Source organism: Kalmanozyma brasiliensis (genome assembly GCF_000497045.1).
Source record: "Kalmanozyma brasiliensis GHG001 unplaced genomic scaffold PSEUBRA_SCAF23, whole genome shotgun sequence".
Classification (NCBI taxonomy): Eukaryota; Fungi; Basidiomycota; class Ustilaginomycetes; order Ustilaginales; genus Kalmanozyma; species Kalmanozyma brasiliensis.
The window spans coordinates 171,887-190,387 of NW_015961963.1; the positions used below are offsets into that span (position 1 = coordinate 171,887).

General features: G+C 57.2%; 6 protein-coding genes across 6 annotated transcripts; 3 read left to right on the forward strand and 3 right to left on the reverse strand.

Annotated features, from left to right (window-relative positions):
* Positions 1-157: 157 nt before the first annotated feature.
* On the reverse strand, positions 158-2,098 carry PSEUBRA_003617 (Major facilitator superfamily; the record flags this gene model as incomplete). Its single annotated transcript, XM_016436717.2, has 1 exon — positions 158-2,098. One exon carries the CDS (start codon positions 2,096-2,098, stop codon positions 158-160), a length of 1,941 nt encoding a protein of 646 aa, XP_016291976.2.
* Positions 2,099-4,080: 1,982 nt separating this feature from the next.
* PSEUBRA_003618 (Gem-associated protein 2) lies at positions 4,081-5,136 on the reverse strand (the record flags this gene model as incomplete). The annotated part of the gene is made up of 1 exon (XM_016436712.1): positions 4,081-5,136. The coding sequence occupies one exon, from the start codon at positions 5,134-5,136 to the stop codon at positions 4,081-4,083; it is 1,056 nt and encodes a 351-aa protein (XP_016291977.1).
* A 352-nt stretch (positions 5,137-5,488) lies between these two features.
* PSEUBRA_003619 (Ribosomal protein S14) lies at positions 5,489-5,888 on the forward strand (the record flags this gene model as incomplete). Its single annotated transcript, XM_016436696.1, has 2 exons — positions 5,489-5,737; positions 5,826-5,888. The coding sequence occupies 2 exons, from the start codon at positions 5,489-5,491 to the stop codon at positions 5,886-5,888; spliced, it is 312 nt and encodes a 103-aa protein (XP_016291978.1).
* A 713-nt stretch (positions 5,889-6,601) lies between these two features.
* PSEUBRA_003620 (Transcription initiation factor TAFII31) lies at positions 6,602-7,357 on the forward strand (the record flags this gene model as incomplete). Its single annotated transcript, XM_016436680.1, has 1 exon — positions 6,602-7,357. The coding sequence occupies one exon, from the start codon at positions 6,602-6,604 to the stop codon at positions 7,355-7,357; it is 756 nt and encodes a 251-aa protein (XP_016291979.1).
* Positions 7,358-7,583: 226 nt separating this feature from the next.
* PSEUBRA_003621 (Zinc finger, CCHC-type) lies at positions 7,584-9,479 on the reverse strand (the record flags this gene model as incomplete). Its single annotated transcript, XM_016436708.1, has 1 exon — positions 7,584-9,479. One exon carries the CDS (start codon positions 9,477-9,479, stop codon positions 7,584-7,586), a length of 1,896 nt encoding a protein of 631 aa, XP_016291980.1.
* Positions 9,480-11,082: 1,603 nt separating this feature from the next.
* PSEUBRA_003622 (Basic-leucine zipper domain protein) lies at positions 11,083-12,789 on the forward strand (the record flags this gene model as incomplete). The annotated part of the gene is made up of 1 exon (XM_016436679.1): positions 11,083-12,789. The coding sequence occupies one exon, from the start codon at positions 11,083-11,085 to the stop codon at positions 12,787-12,789; it is 1,707 nt and encodes a 568-aa protein (XP_016291981.1).
* Positions 12,790-18,501: the final 5,712 nt, after the last annotated feature.

Here is an 18,501-nt window from a genome sequence, read left to right on the forward strand (position 1 = left end):
ACACACGGAGGAACAGGCATCGTGAAGCAAATCGAGTCGAAACCATCCTACTCTGCTGTCGCCCACCGGCCACACATGGTTACACAGATCGAATGAATGCTTGAACAAACGATACAATTACACTTCAACGATAATATTAAGTATGCTTTCCCCTCTCTCACCCCTTGAACTTGTATCGGGTCCTCAGACCCTCTCCGTACCTGAACAGCACGAGAGGTACGGGCAGACCCAACATCCCAACACCCGCAAGCAGCGTGCAGGCCCAACCATACCCGAGCGCTTCGAACATATATTCTGCGCACAGGGGAAATGCCGCTGCCAACACGGACCTCACCAACACCGCGCAGGCCGTGGCGGACGCTGAATAGGGCACAAACGCATCGACGAGGTAGACGAGGATGGTCTGGAAGCAGAGGATGGTGGCGCAGCCTACGGTGAACGAGCCGATGAGCGGCACGATCCAGTGCGTCTGGTTGGCCGCCGACCAGCCGAAGAGGAGCATGCCGACGGGGAGAATGAGCATGCCGACGAAGCAGAGCGGGAGACGGTACTCGGGTCGGCCTTTGCCAGTGCTGGCAGCGGGGGCAGGTTTGGCGGGCGCGGGCGCGTCGACGGTCGGCGTGTCGTTGTGCTTGGGTGCGTCGTAATTGTGAGTGGGCGTGCCATTACCCAGCGCCGAATTGGCACCGTCGCTACCTCGTCGACTGGCGAGGTTGTTCTGATCCGCCGAATTGATCGACTGCGCCTCCTTTTCGGTGTCCTTGCCGTCCCGTGCTGCACGGTCGAATTCCCGTTCGGCCATGATCCGTTTGATCTCCGTCTGGTTCTTGAACAGGAACCACCCCAGCTTGCCGTCCGAGGCGACCAAGCGAGCGTAGATCTCGTCCTGCAGGAACGCATTGGTGAACGCTGCCACGAGGAAACCAAGTCCCAGGCCCAAGTAGGACAGCCCAGAGACACCCAGACTCCAGCCGTACGTAGGCAGCACATCCTCAGATGGAGCGCTGGGCTCGCCGTCGCGCGTCTGAAACAACAACGGATGCTGCGTAAGGAATAAGTAGATGATGCCGTAGCAGAAGCCGAGGTAGTACGAGAAGATGGCGCAGATGGGGTTGGTGAAGAGCAGACGGAAAGGTCGGGATTGGGCCATCTTGAGCTTGTGCAGGATCTCGCTGCTGGGTAGGACCTTTTTGAGCCATTTGCGTGTGCGTTGCGATGCTGTCGGCTTATTGGCCGAGATGAGGGTGGCAGTGATGGGATCCTGCTCACGAATTTGCTCGAGTCGCTGCTCGATGGCACGCTCTCGTTTCTTGCGTAGGAGAACGGGTGCGTAGGTCTCGTCGAGGAAGAAGAGGATGACGGCGAACACGAACGCGGACAAGATGGTGAGCGTGTGCAGCAGCCATCGCCAGTTCCTTGTTCCTGCAGCGATGAAGCAGCCGATGAGCGAACCCAAGACAGGACCCATGAGCGGACCGAGACCGTACAGGGACTGCGCTCGCCCTCTCTCCTTGGGTGCAAACATGTCGCCGATACTGCCGGCCCCCAGACTGGGACCGGTACTGCCTGCTGCACCAGCAAAAGTACGCAGGATGTTGAGGGCAACAAAATTGGGGCTGAAGGCGGAAGCCAGGTTGAAGATGATGAAGAGGAAGCTTGTGATGACGTACACGGGCTGTCGGCCGACGGTCTCTGAACATGGCGCCAGAATAAAGGGACCGATACCGAGACCAATGACGAAGAGCGAGACCGGCAAGAGCGAAAGCGTCCGCGATCCTAGGGTGAAGTCGGTGTCGACAAAGCCATTGCCGGGAACCAGAATGGATGAGCCCAAGGGGGAGATGAAGCCCATGAGCGAGATGATGAGGGTGGTGGACCATTTCTTGGATTGCGACCAATGCCGAGAGTCTTCTGCACCGACGAGCTTGATGGCATCGATCTCTTCTGGTGTCAATGGGCGCAACGGAAAGTCGGGTGGTGGGGGCAGGGGTGACGACTCGAGCACCGCATCCTCAGCTAGACGGGAATGCGAGCTGAGATGACCTCGCGACAGTGTTGGTGCCGGAGGCTGTATCGATGGTATTGATGGGGAAGCCATTGTGGTATGAGGGCAGTGCTGACGCTACCGATGCGCTGTGCCGCTCACGGTGACTATGGAAGAATGACTGGAATGTAGGTCGATGTCAGGACGACATGGTGGGGCGATAGGATCGGCAGACGTGGCTATGATGTATATGAAGCGGAATCAGGTCTTGTGTGAGTCAGACCTTCGAAGGATGATGGAGAACAGATGAGAGATATGCTGGAGGTGGTTGGTCAAGCGACCAGCTGAGGGCAGCTTGCCTGCTGTATTGATGTCGACGCTTGTTGCAGGGTGTGTCGGATGTGCAAAGGATCTGGTAGCGAGAGGAGCCGGCGGATGCAAGGTGGTATGCAGAGAAGCGAGTTCGGAAGTGAGCGGAGGTAAGAGCGGCAAGACCACGAGGTCGGTGCTTGTCTGTGCGCCGAGAATGAGGACGGGGTGCCGTAAGGATGCAGGATGGTTGCCGTCGAGGAGACTGCCTGGTTTGACGTAGCGATCGAAGAGTAGGACGATGAGGAAGACTAGTGCCAGCAGCGGACGGAGAAGGATGAGTTCAAGACGATGAAGTGGTCATGGCATGCTGTTGCGAACGAAAGGACGAGATGAGGTTGTGGTGCCGGTGCGAGCTTGCAGCCAAGAGAGCAGGATACCGATGGGAGGGCGTAGGATGCCGAGAGTGATGAGAAGGATCTGCACTGTCCGGCAGCGCCAAAGAATGTTGGTGCTGCGCGTTTTGGGGTGTATGCTGGGTGCCAGAGAGACGGTTGATCTAGCGAGAGAAGGAGTCGAGGATCATGCCGTTGAGGTGGTCGTGTGTGCAGGTGAAACTGTGTTGCTGGTTGAAACTAGTTGCCGTGCTGTGGTAGCGACTCAGCCGGCATTGTTGCAGCTGAGCATCCTTGCCTTCACGATGCAGGGTTGAGTGAGGTAGGAAGGTTTGTGTCAGCCGTCGGCAGCCGAGCGAGTGTAAAGAGTGACGAGGGGAATGACAACAAAGCGGCTTAGCCACCAGGAGAGGCGATGCCGAACAGAAAGAGCATGAGATCAACTGTCGGCTTGTTGGTTCGCAGTGCCCTGCCCTGCCGTGCCGCTTTGCAATTTTGCCGCGTTTCATTGCCGAAAAGCATAGCGAGTCGACTCGGCTCTCCTCCGCTTTGTCCGTCACGCGGCCTCTTACGGGGCCATCTTCGATGTCACTTTCATAGTCGCTTCCCCGGATGACATATTCTCACGCCTCGTATTCACTTGTGCTGAAGCCACTCTTCTGCGATACAATGATGAAGATCGACCAAGCCCAGAAGAGTGGGACTTCGCGTTCGGCATGGGGAAAAAACACTGTTGAACGGACATGACCGCATCGCGTTGGCGTGCTTGAAATGCGCCCTTTCGACGTGCCGACGGTTCAAATTTCGTCCCTTTAGCTCGCTAAGATTAATTATTCGTAAAAACAAAAATGCATTGCCTAAGATCTTGCCTTCAACAAATCCTCACCCTCTCCCTCCGTCTTCTCGATAGGGCTTCTTGTTGCGACCTAAGCCAGCCAAAGTGTATCAACCAGAGCCAAAGAATGCTCTCACCTAGGTCGAGCATGCTCAGTTGGCCTGCTGGCCAAGCTCTGAAAGCAGTCGAGGCCGCTCAAAATTAGCCCTGCCGAACAAGGCTCGAGTCAAGTTTGAATTGCTCGGCACGACAGGCCTTTCAAAGAATCGCCGTTGAAATGCGGTTCAATCGAAATTTTTGAAATGGGATCCACCGGCACGAGCATTCAACTCCGCTGCTCTTGGCATCCGGCGCTGATCCTGCAAAGCTTGGTGGGGCGACGTTTGGCTCACACGATGCTCTCCGTGCAACGGAGCTCGCGGATTCAGATCGCGATAAGCATTGAAATGCTGATCGGGTTATCGGGCCTGATGGTAGACGTTGCACCGAGCCTTGCTTGAATCGCTATGGGTATCTACAACAACAGCTCTCGCCTTCGTGCAATGTCGCGAACATGGTCAAGAACTGACCCGCTTCATGTCGACGATCGCATCGTCCCATAGGTCGGACTGGCCCCACACGCCCGCGATGATGGCGACCACCATCCATGCACCTGCCTCGTCCCTTCTCATGCTCTCCTCTTCCCTCATCTCGGTGCTTTTCTCCCCGGCTTCCGCGGTTCCGTTGACCTCCGCTGCCTCCGCCTTACCCACGCGCGACCGGACAGCCTTCCTCCTGATCCGACTCAACGTGATCGCAGCGACACACGCCCTCGCCAGCGTCCTCAGCGTACTAATCTCCTCACTCACCAACCTCCCATCCAGCCTCAACAGCAATGCAAACAGCCACCTCGCATGCAGCGGCTGCAGCACCTCTCCTTCCCTCCTCTCCTCCATCCGCGCTTGACCGTCTGGTATCGACACGCGATGTGCGATCCAGTACGGAAACGTCTCGAGCAGTCCCAGTATCTGTTCGGTGTTCAGCCGCAGTAACAGCGCGGCCGATGGCTCGCGAATCCGCCATTCGTGAGCTTTGCCAGATTGCTTCTCCACTTCCTCGGGCGAGGTGGGCGGTGGTGGTCGACCGTGAATCCACGCATACCACGCGTTGGTGTTGTTGATCTTGGGTAGGTCGTCCTTGGTCAGCTTGACGGGCTCGGTGGGCGTATTGCTGAGCGCTTCGCGTGCGTTGCGGAACTGTTGCGTGAAGGTCGACTTCCATTCGGAGGAAGGCATGAGAAGGCCGTCGTCGAGCTGAGTCGACGCTGATGCGGTTGAGACAGAGTCGGGCAGCGAATCGAGTGGTATCGCTGAGGTCGATGCTACGGCATTGGTGTCGGCGTAAGGATTGTGAGCGGCGAAAAAGATGCCAGGGGCAGCCGCTGCTTCGCGACGAACGACTGCGAGGTACTGCTCGCCGTCCAGAGGGTCTCCTGAGAAGTCGTCGGGGAGTACGGCTACCGGAAGGGATTGAGTGCCGAAGCCATCGTCGTGCGTCGAACTTGGCCCAGAAGCTTGATCCGCGTACCGCCTCTTCTTGTGCGGCGGTCCCGCGACAGATGACGACGCCATCATCTCGACGTATGTAGAGGCGAGGAGAGATCAACGCATTCTCGAAGTGGTGCTTGTCCGGCAAGATGCATGTGCCCAGCTTTGACTTTTTTTTTTGGCTTTCTTCTCAGGGTCCAGGTTGGGGAGCATCATGAGCTAATTTTTCACATCTTCAGCAAAGGGCGCCCTAACACGTTCCCAAATTCTGTTCGCAGAACGGCTCCGACACCCGCGCACTTTTTCGGGAAGAAGGCCCCTTCCTCTTGTGCACTCGACCTTTCTTCTCACACCATTTCTCTATCTTCTCAACCTCCGCCGAGCCCATCGCATACGTTTCCTCCTGTGTCTACAAAAGGGGAAGACATCACAGCGCATCATGCCAGTCCGACCGAACGCCCGTGTCCTCCGCGACATGGCCACGCGACAAGCCGTCCAGTCCAACGAACTCGTCCGTCGCGCCTTCAAATACATCGCTCGCAACACCACATTACCACAGCGAGTCCGTCACCAAGCGCAACTTCAGCTCAATCAGTTCCCCAACAAGACAAGACCAGTCAGCGTCTCCAACCGATGCACCGAGACGGGGCGCGGAAGGGCGGTCATCTCCGAGTTCGGGTTGTGCAGGGTAAGTTCCAACGCCAGAGAGGCACGGCGATGGTTGGAGAGATCACTGACGATTGGTTGATTTGTGATCGATTATTGATGCTCTGCAGTACCAGTTCAGGTTGAAGGCGCTAGCGAACGAGCTGCCAGGCGTCAAGAAGGCCTCCTGGTAGACCATCCCGTCAAGACTTGCATACTCGATGACCCGGTCAAAACTCTCTGTACACTAGCATTGCGTCCGAAGCAACATCACTTCACTCCCGATTCTACGACTGCTTTGGTCTGTGCTGCATCGCTTTGGCGGTTTCTGCCCGCTGATGCCACTTTATCGTGAAAGATCAACCATAAGCGTGGGGCGCAGGAGGAAGCCAGCATCACGATACTGGAAGCGTCGCTTTGAGGCGCCGAGCTTGAGTGGCGCACTCCCATTACTCCTCTCGTTGCGACGTCGCTGATGGAAACGGGCTGTGTGGAACGAATGCAGACCGAGGTCACGACTGGGCAATTGAATCGCAAGACCTCGTATGGATTGTTCGACTCGCCAGCTCTTCGTATTGGCCCAGGACAGTAATACCGTCATCGGTTCTGGAACGAACCATCGCTGCTGTGTTGTCTTCCAGTAGAGCTGGGCTCCCTCCATGCTGCTACATTTCGTCTGCTGACCTTCTCCCAAGCATGCGATGGTGAGATGTCAAGAGCAAACACGACCGCTCGACGACCAGGTTGAGGGACAAGAAGCTCTGGCAGCCCGATCTAACAAGCCCAAAAATCCGGGAGTCGGCCAGCTCTGACTGCCCCGACGATGAGCACGCGATGGTCCTCCAACTGACCCTTTTCTTCTCGTCCTCTACGCTACTCATTCCCCTCTCCCTGCAGCGCCATCACGATGGCGATCTACACCGACGCCAGCGCCTCAACCTCGTACGCGGACACGGGACTTCGCGGTCCGGTCCCGCGCGATGCGCGCCTCATCGCCCTCATCCTCTCCTCCATGGGCGTATCCGACGTCGAACCATCCGTCCTTCTCCAACTCCTCGAATTTGCGCATCGTTACACCTACGACGTTCTCTCGGACGCCCTCGTCTACTCGGATCACGCTAACAGTCGACAGGCTGGCTCCAATCTCTCCCTTGAAGACGTCAATCTCGCCATTCAGAGTCGCGTCAATTACAGCTTCACCAACCCCCCTGAGAAAGATATGCTCCTCGCCCTGGCAAGTACGGTCAACAGCGTACCTCTGCCCCCGATCAGCGATCGACACGGAGTAAGGTTGCCGGAAAGGGAACATTGTTTGACCAACGTAAACTTTGGATTGGTTCCCAACAAGTTGCCCGATGGATGGGACGAGTTTGAAGAGCAGAGAGAGGCGAAGGAAAAGGAATCCCAATCGACCGCACCGAGCAACACCCAGGCATCCACGGTCTTTGATACCAACACAACAAGAAGGTCCAATGACGACGAAGACTATGATGAGGACGACGAGGAGGAGGAGGTGGGCGATGATGGAGATGTCAGCATGACCACGGTGCATCCGAGCCAATCGCAGCAGGCCGGGACGCAGGAGGGCGAGAAAGATGCCGAGGCAACCGATGCAGCAAGGGGCGTCAAGAGGAGTCTCGATGAGGACGAGGAGTACGATTGATCTGCAAGGCGTTGCCCCCTTTTGTACTTGTATCGGAATCGTGCATCACTGGCATTCACATTGTATTGGCACACTCTCACCGCGAGGCCGTGCGTTCTTCACTTGCACACGCACACAGAGCATGAACAACGTCTGCTGCACCTACAAGTGAGCATTCTTACAATGAGCGACAAACAAACGAAGCAGCTACATTCGTCACCATCAAGAGAGATCAAGTGATTGCGAATCAAGCCTGCGCCCCACCGTACGCAGCCCCATCCTGAGCAGCGGCCGCCGCCTGCATCCGGTAGTACTCCTCCCACTCCTTGGTATAGTCCATGCCGTCTGCGCCCGCCGCGGTCCCTTCTGCCCCTTGTGCGCCCGCACCCTGCGCTCCAGCACCCGCCGCCGCTTGCGCAGCGTAGTACGCCGCCCACTCTGCCGAGTAGTCCTTCTGCCCCTCTGCCTCGCCTGCGCCTGCGGATGCGTCGTATCCCGGATACGCTTGTTGCTGCTGTTGCTGCTGTTGTTGATACGGATACGATTGGTGCGGTTGGGCGTTGTGGTAGCCCCCGCGGTCGCCTCGGTTGGCGTACCCGCCACGGTGACCCCAGCCTCCACGACCGGGTGGGCCGCCGTCGCCGCCGCGAGGAGCGCCGAAGCCGGGTTGCGTCCACACCTCAGGATTGCGCCAGGGTGAGATCTTCTTTCCGTCTGCTCCGACCACTGCACCGGGTGCACCCATTCCGTTTGCCAGTCCTGGCCCGGGCGCACCTGCACTGGGAGCTCCCGCACCGGCAGCAGCGGGCTCGCCCAGCTCAGCCATGAGGTTGGCGTAGTCCGAATCGAACTGTCTGTTGCCCGTCCCGCCAGGAGGCGCCGGCCCTCCTGGACCAGGCGGCCCATTGGGTCCTGCACCAAATCCTCCCTGTCGACCCTGCGTGCAATCCCGGGCCAAATGCCCCTGCCCTCCACAGCGATGGCAAATGATGTGCGCGGTCCAATTGCGTTGCTCGGGACACTCAAAGGCACGATGACCCTTGTTGCCGCAGTTCTTGCACAGTTGGTTCTCGTCGTCCCTCAACGTGCCGTTCAACGCCGCGAGCTCGCGCAGCTGGTTCCTCTTGTGATCGTTCTCACCTTCAGGCGTCGACGCGGCGGTCTCGATGACCTGGTTAATGAGCCGAATGCACTTCTTCACCGCCGCCTCGTCGTCCGCTGCCACGACACAGTGCATCTCCTCCTCATCCTCGTCCCCACCTTTGCCCTTGCCGTCCTTGACAGATCCCTTGCCGCGGATCGAGATCTTGGCTCCACTCTGTCGCTCCATCGTCTTGAGCGTATTGCCACGTGGACCCACGAGCAGGCCGAAAAAGTTGATCTCCGGAAACTCCTTGATGGGCAGATACACCTTCTCGGTGGGCCGCTGGTTGCGTTTGATCGCGAGGTAGTCGGAGGGCGGGCGGAAGTTGGGGTCGAGCTTGAGCTGACGGTCGACGAGCGCGAGACGTTCGTCTTCGAGCTTCTTGCGGTACCGCACTTCGCGAGTGTTGGTACGACGTCCTTGGTTGTCGTAGGTGGGAGGTGGGGAGGGCGAGCGCTCGCGGTCGGGTGGGATGAAGTCGCCGGAACGCAGCTTGCGCGCGATCTCGTCGAGACGCACTTGGATGGCGTACTTGTCGAGCTCTTCGGCGGATACGTTGGCGGAGATGGCGGTGGGGACAGCGATCTTGTCGTTGGCATCGCCCCAGCGAGACTTGCGCTTGCGAGGACCGCCATCGGCACCGTCTGTGCCAGCGGGGGTGGGTGGTGCGTAGGAGGGCGGAGCATCACGATCGCGCTTGATGCCGATGCTCGCAGCGACGGCCGCAGCGGCTGCAAGCGCTGCCTGCCTCGGATCGGATGTGGAGGAAGAAGGGGGTGGCGGTGCGCGATACGAGTGTGACGGTGGCTGCTGCTGATACGAGGACTGCTGGTATTGGGACTGCTGATACTGGTGAGGCTGTTGATAGTGGGAGGGTGGTGACCCAGAGTTGGAAGGTCCATCGTCACCGCCACCGCCGCCGCCACCTCCCCATCTTCTAGCGCCTCCGAGGGGCTGAGCATTCATGCCCGTTCGTTGTGCGTTGCTTCTCCACGACATGGTTGCGGATGGTTGAGCGAATGTGCGCAGATGCGAGAATGCTACAGGAATTGCGAACGAAGTCGAGTGCGGCGACCGGGCGCTGGCAGCAGTGAGGCAATCGGATAGGTTCGACGGTCTCCTCGAGCCAAGAGCGATATGTGTGCCGTTGCGTGATGTTGTTGCTGGTCGTGAGGAAGCAGTGTCCAAACAAACTCGCGACCACTACATCAACTGCGGGGCGGATCAGCTCGTCAAGGCGAAGAATTTCATGAACAAGAGCGAAAACGCCAAAACCCTGAGATCGGTCCAAGCTGTCAAATCGGCAGACTTGATCTAGCAGATCTATTTTTTCTTTCCCGCTGATGGCCAGTCTAACAGTCTCGAATTGAAGGTGATCGTCCTGCAAGATGGAGCATTCATGCATTGGACCCTGAAGAAAGGAACGCGTAAGCACCGTCACCTTCATGAGTCAGTCGCCGTTGGTCCCACGAGCAGACCAGCTTTGCGAACGGCATGTCAAGATTCGAGCTCGGACCAAGCATTCACTGAATGGTGAAGCTGCCTCTAACATCAGTGTATGTGATCAGCTGTGAATGTCGACGTGGAAGGACGAGACCAGCCGACACAAGTGAGAGGAGCGGCAACCGGACCGGTCCATCCTCGAGCTTCTCTCGTCTTCCTTTCGAGGGGTCGGCAACGGAAAGGAACTATCTGCGGGCACCTCTCCGCGGATTCGGGTCGTCACGGACCAGAACCACGACACAAGGCGGGACCTCGACTGCTCAGGGGCAAGATAAGCGGAACGGGCTCGCCAGCTCGCGTGAGATAGCTTCCAAGAGTGCTCCTGAAAGCACGCCAGCGTTGGTGGGACCGCCGATTTGGAGGGAAAGCAGGAGAGCCGAGCTGAGCTGAGCTTAAGTTGTCTGCACGTCAGTCAGACACACACACACAGACAGGGTCTTGATGCATGTCCACTTGACAAGAAGGCAAAGTGACTGCGATGTTGGCGTGGCGTAAAATGATAGCGTGACTGTGACCAGTTCTTACCAAATTGTGTGACTGATTTTGGAAAAGGGCACAGCTCAGCACAGCTCAGCACAGCTCAGCCCTGCCGCATCGCAGATCGAAATTGGCAGAAATCTGAGGTGTTCCTTTCGGGTCGCGTTGGCTGGCTTGCTTAGCTCCGAGCCAAGGCTTTGTCTCACTGTCAAGGTGCCCGCGCCTCTGCTCAGCCGCTCCCGCCGCTTTCAGGACACTCAGCTCAGCACCGCACAGCTCAGCAATTGGCACGGCCCGCTCGCTCCTTGCTATCTCTGTTGTTGCTACTCATTACACTCTCCCTTTCTCTCCACTTCGCCATCACCATCCTCGCCGTCCTCAACATCGTTACTACTCTCAAGCTCGCTCAACGACTTCCAAGCCATCCTCGTTGATCACTTCGATACAGCTCGTACAGCGCATACTTCCAACGCTATCGCACGCAACCCTGCATTCAAACACTGGATCCTTCCTAGCCCCTCATCGCTGTCCTTTTGTATCGCTGGCCACCTCTCAACACCTTCGCTTACTTCAAAGGCCTTCGAAGACAGCCTCACCAGCTTGAGAGTATCACGTCGCTATAATGGCTGCTACTCAGGTCGCTCGCAACTCGAGCTTCGCCGGCTTTGATGATCCCATCAAGATGCCGTCCTCGCCCACATTGCAGCCCCGTGCTCGCACCATTTCCAACGCCGCATCTGTGACTACGTCCTCGTCCACTGCTCCCGCTGCCTTCAACATGCGCAAAGTCGGCCTGGACGAGAATCAGCCGCCCCCTCCTCCCGGCTCTTCTCCTGAGGTCTTCTTCCGCTATTACCTCGCCGTCGAGCTTCGCAAAGCTGGCACCCAGCCCAGCGAGGCTCTCCTCGACCGATATGTTCGCAACCACTTTGACAGCCTCTTCAAAAACAAGAATGGCGGTGCCGCATCTACTGCTGCTGCTGGGCCAGCCACAGCTTCCTCCTCATCAGGTCGTCCTCACGCTCAGGCCCCTCAGCAGCCCCACGCATCTACCTCGCAGGTCACTGTCGCTGCTGTGATGCGACCCTCGGTCCCGCAGCCCAAGGCTGCCGCCGCTGTGGCTGCACCCGCCGTTGCCCCTGTCGAGGCTCCGCTTTCCGTCAAAGACACGACAAGTCCGCCTGAGCTTGACGCTGCCGAGTCGCCTGCCTTCTCCGGCAGCAACTACTCGCCCGTCGCTACCCCTCCCGTGCTCAACAGCATCAACGAGGACGATGCGCTTGTCGATTTCTCCACCGTCTTTGGCGAGCCTAGCTCGTCACTTCTCGAGGCGCCATCCCAAGCCCTCGGTTCGCAGCCCATCAAGTTTGAGCAAGACGACTCGGAGAACATGCTCGGCTTCTTCCGCAACTCGCCTTTCCGCACCACCGACTATGAGACGGCTACCATTGATCCGCACGTGGTCGAGAACGTCAATGGTGCTGCGCCCTTTTCCATGCCTCTCGGCTCCATCAGTCCTGCGGCCCTGGCAGCTCATCAGAGCCAGCCATTGACTTTCTCGACGTCGCAGCTATCTCTCAAGCAAGACGACTCAGTCGCTCCCATGTCCGAAGACGGCATGTCCGATGATGACGATGACAACGATCACTCTCGTCACAGCTCGCCTGACACCAACGCAGGAGGCAGCAACAAGGCTCTCAGCCACATTCCCATGGCCGTTGGTGATATCAACTATCTTAAGCCTGATCCGGAGGAGTACAAGAAGCTCAGCAGCAAGGAGAAGCGTCAGCTGCGCAACAAGATCTCGGCTCGCAACTTTAGGACGCGCAGAAAGGAGTACATTGGTCAGCTCGAGGACCAGATCGCTGACAGGGACACGCTCATCGAGGGTCTTCGCCAGCAGGTGTCGCAGCTTTCGGTGGAGAACAAGGCGCTCAAGGACGAAGTCAAGACCATCAAGGCACGAACTATCTCGAGCCAGGATGTCGGCAAAATCTTGGAAGCGCTTCAGACCATGACTTCCGCTCCCGGTGCCAACGCTGGCCTGACCAGCGGCATCGCTTCTACGAGCGGTGTCACTTCGGGTCGTGCTAGCCCCACCCAGGAGATGCCCCTCACGCCTGGCGCCTTCCTCAACTTTGGCGACGCTTCGTCGTCGTCGAGGCCGAGCACGCCGACGTTGGCCATGCCGGGCTCGCCTCGATCGCAGAGCCCGCGACCTTCGTTGCTGCGCGCCAACACCAAGAAGGACCTGGCTCCCTCGAGCAGTTTCTGGGGCGGCGTAGGAAGCGCCGTGGGTGCTAGCACAAGCTTCATGCCTGTTTGCTAGTCCCCCTATTCGTCTCTTGTCACCCTGTCACTAGTTTCTTCTTTGCATGCAAATAATGTTCATCTCTCTTGACACATCGAGACGGCAAGCTGAGACTGTAAGATGAGATGCTGAGGCTGTGTGATCGGACCGGATGTGATGAGGTCTGATTGTCGCTCAGATCGGTTCCTTTTCGTCCGGTAGGTGCCGGGTCGTCGGGCTGGGGGTTCTGCGACGTTCTTCCGAGGTTCTTTGGGACCACGATGCCTTGTTCGCTGGAACGACGCTCGAACGAAGACGAGCGCAGGCGGCGAAATCAGCGAGTCAGCACCGCCTGAACGAATGGTGAGCACAAAATTTTCAACCCTCTCTCTCTCGGTCGCTGTCATCACTTGGGCATCTCAAACCTGACATTCATGCGAGCGGACATGGTTCGGTAACCCTTCCTCGAGCGGTCGAACTCGTGGGTTCTGGGATGACGAGCGGCATTACAAGTTCTATGCATCGGAAGATTTTTTCGGGGGTGCGTGACAGGTCGGCAAATTTTTTCTTCGGGTTTGTTCTTCCATGTGGCCAAGATGGTTTTACCGGATCTCAATCCATGCAGTGACGATGACAAAGCTGCCCGGTCCGACGACGTCAAGTGTGAAAATGGTTGCAGCAGTGACGAAAGAGAGTGATCAGGAATCGATAAGAGAGGGAGTCGAGGCGCCGGACACAGTCTGCGCCTCTTGCAGTCGTTCCTGTCTTGTGGTCGAGCTCGAGTCTCATGGCACCTCACTCAGGTCGGTCCAGAACAGCATACGAGCAATGAGCAGCCGTTTCGGTCAGGCAAGCCGATGCATGGGCATGGAAGGCGGTTCTAGCATCGCTCCTCCGACCCGCCATGACTACAGTAGCATGTTGGACAATGCTGCTCACTGATTTTGGCACACAAAGAAAGGAATTGCGATAAAAGGTAGTTTCAAATTGAGGTCGCAAAAAGTGGCCAGGAAACGACATGACATGCAACTTCTCGACTCCTTCCCATCTTGGTCGTGTGACGCCTCTAGCCTTGTTCGTCTCATGCTCTTGAACGGTCCCTGTCTGCTGCTCAAGCTCGTACAAGCCGAGCAGGCGGCTATGGCAGTCTGCAAGAACCAAAGGTAAGCTCCGGCGGGTGGTACAATCTTAGACTGGAGGCTTTGTGAAAGCATCACCGGCGCCTACCGCGGCTCCTCGAAGCGATTCACCATGATGCCACCGTCATATTCATCTCGATGCGTTGGCTGTTATCTCCACCCGAAGACAAGCTCTAAGAGAGGGCTAGAGGGCTAGAGTCGCACGTGTGTACCTGCTTTTAGACCCAAAGGTCGGCAGGATAACGCACGACCATGCTCCTCTTGATGTCGTCTTGAGCAGTGTGTCACGCTCGTCTCGACCCACGGTGTTGCAACGTCGATCTGTCCAGCTCACTTCATCTGCGTTCGTCTAGCACACCTCCTCGCCCACCAGAAGGGAGTCGTAAATAAGACTTTGCGATCAAGAATGACGTTTTGGTTGTTTTGATTTTCCCCACCCCCCCACATGTGTGTGGGGAAATAGCCGAGGCAAACCGATCGACACCTCCATCTGCCCTTGTGATCGGCGCTGCCCCCACTTGGTCTCGCAAAAGGAGGTCACCAGCATTGTCTCGCCTGCATTGTGGTGCGGATCATGTAGGCCGCGGTTCCAGCTCGACCTTGGCTCTGGACGCGTGGGGATGGGCGATGAATGCGGCTGCCTGCACTCGAGAGGGTCTCGAAAGGCTCGTCCCTGTGCGAGGGGAGGTGGGGTGGTGTCACACGCTCCAAATCATTGAGCCCGATCCACAACACCAACAAGGTCGACTGCGTCTAATGCGATCAGCAGGAAGGACAACGGTCGGTGTGAGGTCGAGGAACAAGCCACACAGGGCGGACCTCACCGTCCCCCTTGCTCCTTCTACGTTCTCCGAATCGAACGGTCCTGAACCCGGCGCGGCTTCAACTCTATCTGCTCGTCTTGAGGCTTGCTCGCGAAGGTCGAGGAGCCTGCCCCACAAAACCCACGCCCTGGACACGGGTCACCGGAGGCCAGGCATAAAAACGAAGCCTTTGCAACTCCGCTCCAACCCAAGCCTCGCCGGTGCACGCTACGTGGCCGGTGTAGGCCTAGCCCCCCGCCCCCCTTCTTCCCACTCTATGCTTGGACACGGACGGTTGGTTGCCATCCCGAGACACGACCTGCGTCGATGAGGGCGAGGTAGCATTGGTGCACGTATAGCAGCAAGGTCGGTCGAATTGTCCTCGCCAGAAGTGATTGTGGTTCAGATGGATTGGCCCGCATGCAGGATGCCGAGATGGAGAAGAGCGAGTCCTCGTGACGGGCCACGATGCGGGGTAAGGTCATTCATGCGAGCCGTCACTTGTTCAGAATGATCTTGGTTGATTGCTCTTTCTGTCCCGAACCTTTTCCGCAAGAGAGAAGAAGATACCACTTGACCGGCGCTCGGTTGCAATTCTCCTCTCGAGAGAGCAAGCACTATGTGGTCCCGAACCTGTGCTCGCATGCACCCTTGCAGCAAGTTCGCGGCTGAGTGACATGTATGTACCGGCATTTGACCAAGGCATGAAGGTGCCGGTCAACTTGGGGCTGACACCTCTGGAGGCGGGATGGTGCCGACCCCAAGCTCGCCTCTCGGTCAACCTTTTCACCGATAAGCCCAAGCGAGTGGGGCGGGGCGAGGCTGTACGCCACCTTTTGCGCGCCCTTTTTACCAATCCTGCGCGAAAAAAGCTGAATCTAAAATGTTAGCAAGGCTACGGTCGGGCTTCGGTGCCATGTCGGCGCGACCAAACCCCAACCCAACATTCAAAAAGACGCTCTCTGATCTGATCGACCCCTCTGTGTGCTGGATGGTAGAACTTGGTGGTTGGCATCACGATGGCATCGCAAGCGAGGATGACCGGTGCAGCTCGTGGCTGGTACAACACCGTGACACGCAGCTCGGCAAATGTAGGCGACCGGTGGCGCTGGCCAAGCCAAGACGAAAGAGTAAAAGAAGGGGAGCCGACTTGTATTATTTTTTGCCGGGGTTGAGGCGCGGTCTTTGGCCGTCGACCCTGGAAACAGCTCACACAGCCGCATCTTGCTACCTGAGGAACGAGATGACAACGATGACCATCTAGCATGATTGTCTCTTCGTGTCAACAAACGGGAGAAGCAATGACCAAAGTCGGTCGCACAGAGCAGCTTGGCATCTGACTGTGTCACGCATGCATTGATTTCTCGAGAAGCGACCCTGCATGCGACGGTGTGACGAGTGGTGCCGACAACAGACTGGACACATGCATCCATGCGAGAGAGCGAGCGAGCGAGCAAGGCGAGCGAAAGCAAGAGAGATTGCCGACGCAAAGGACCAGTTCTGCAGGATTGGGACTCAGCAGTGTCTCAGATGGGATTAAAGCAAAGAACCACAGTCGGTGTCTTTTTCATGCCGTCGACTCGTAAGGATTGAGACTCAGTCGAGATAGAGAGGTTCGGGAAGGATCAAGCCGATGTCGACGCAGTCTGGACCAACATGCAAAAGAGAGGCATCTGTTGTTCGGATGCAGGTGAGACGGGAATCTGTACGCAGCTCATTGCAGGTCGACAGCGGACCAGCTCGGACCGGTGCGCGTTCCACCGGTGGTAGTGGCTCCAGCAGCCTTGCCTCAAGCGGTCATGTGCTGGCCCAGGTGATGCCATGTCTTGACAATGATTGAACAAGTTTCGATTTCGCCTTGTCTGTGCGACAACGAGGAGAGACACAAGGCGGCCAATGGAAACGAGGACGGAAAGATGCGAGGCAACGTCGACCCAAGCCAAAAGGGTCACGCGGGATAGAGACTCACCTCGCAGTCCCGGTCTTGTTCCCGCGAACAGACGCCTCAAAAAAAGCGGCAGCTAGCGGCGGTCAATTCAATCTGAGCTTTCTGTCGAGTCGGTCCCGCTAGGTCTGTTTGACTTTAGTCTACCTTCGGTCGTCTGACCCGATGCTTTGGCTGTCATTCCGGATGTTGTCGGATGAACTCTTCCACATTGAGCCGGAAAGGTAGGCGGTGGTGATCCGAACAAGAGGCGTCCGATGACTGAGGACAATGAGGCCTTGGATCCAAACAATCATGGCTGCTGAAACAATAAGAGCAAATCCAATCGAGCGAGCGAGACAGAAGCCAAAAAAGGCCAGATGCCGCCGATCTTTGGCCGCGGCAGCACCTGCATCTGCAGAGACGGCACAATCCGCTCACCTCTCTCTCGACCCACTCAACAATGCATCAATTCGACTCTCGTTTTTCTTCCCACTCAGCACAAACAGGCACCGCCGAAATCTCACCGACAGGGCACTGCCATGTTGCATGCATCTGTTGTATAGATGGGCGACTCGTGATTCAGACCATTGTCGTTCCATCTATGCTGATTGGACTTTCACCCACGCGAGGATCGCTGCGGCTGACTGCGCGATCTCGAGTGACCTAGCGTTGGACCCTAGCTCATCTCAGTTCGAGTGGGGCCACGGCGTAGATCTACCAGCTAGCGTCGTGGAGGTAGAGCCGCAAACTCCAAATTTCATCATTAGGGGCCTAGACAGCCCGACGTCAATGACACCGGTCAAGATCTCCTAGCCAAGCCAAAAGGGCGGTGAGTCGGTCCAAGGTGAGCGAGCACCGAAGCGCGATGCAAAAAAAGAACTTATAAATCATTCCGGTAAAATTGGAGGCAAAGACGCGTTTGGGTCGAGGATGGTCACTCTGGCGGTTCTGCCTGAATTTTGGGGCAGCGGCGTGACAGGCGACATCAACCTAGCCTTGATTGACTGGCGAAAAGCTCTCTCTCTCTTCGCGCACCCTTTCTCACGGAGACTTTTCTGCCTTGCTCTTTTTGTTTTTCTTTTAAATTAGTTTTGGCTTCGATCTGCGCAAATAGCGCTGCTCCGATTAGCTCGAAATCGACCGACACGCTTTGGCAGCCGTTTCACGCTCCCCCCTTCAAGGCGCTGTGAGATGGCTGCGCGCTGCTGCCCTCTTTTTTGGCGCTGCGTCGTGTTGCCCGTCGGCCTGACTCTTTCAACTGACTCCCGCGCCCTTGACACTCTACGAGGCCCTCTCCTCGTCATACATCATCCCCTGCCTCCCTCTTTGCGTGATCCACCTCTCCCTCTTCCTCCTTTTCAGCATCATCATCGCGTGTCAGACAACCATCCGTCTCGCACTCATCTCTTTCATCTCGACTTTTTCCCCACCCAACAACAGCCGCGTCGGTTGTTCATATAACTAGCACTTGGACACCATCTACAAACAACCGGCTGATCCTGTGCGCATTCCTCCTGCTCCTTTCGCACATCACCGGCGCTTCCGACAACCATTGCGACGAGCACGGCCGACTTTCACACGCCACCAACAATAGCCTGTCACCCTATTCGGATCTGATCCTACGGCACTGACAAAGCGAGACCCTGCAGCTCGTGTGCAGCCCACTCAGGCCCATTCGCCCACCAACGCGATCCGTGCTGCGTGGTCTGCAGATCACTCTACCCGCTTGCCCGCAGCTAGCTCTTGACATCACTCGACGCATGATTATCACGAGTCAGCAGCTTTCACACTCCTGACCACTGCGTCGCATCTTTCGATCAGCATCTTGTGTCGATTCGGTTCAGCTTTCCTTCTCTTGCCACCACCAGTACCATCCAGTCAT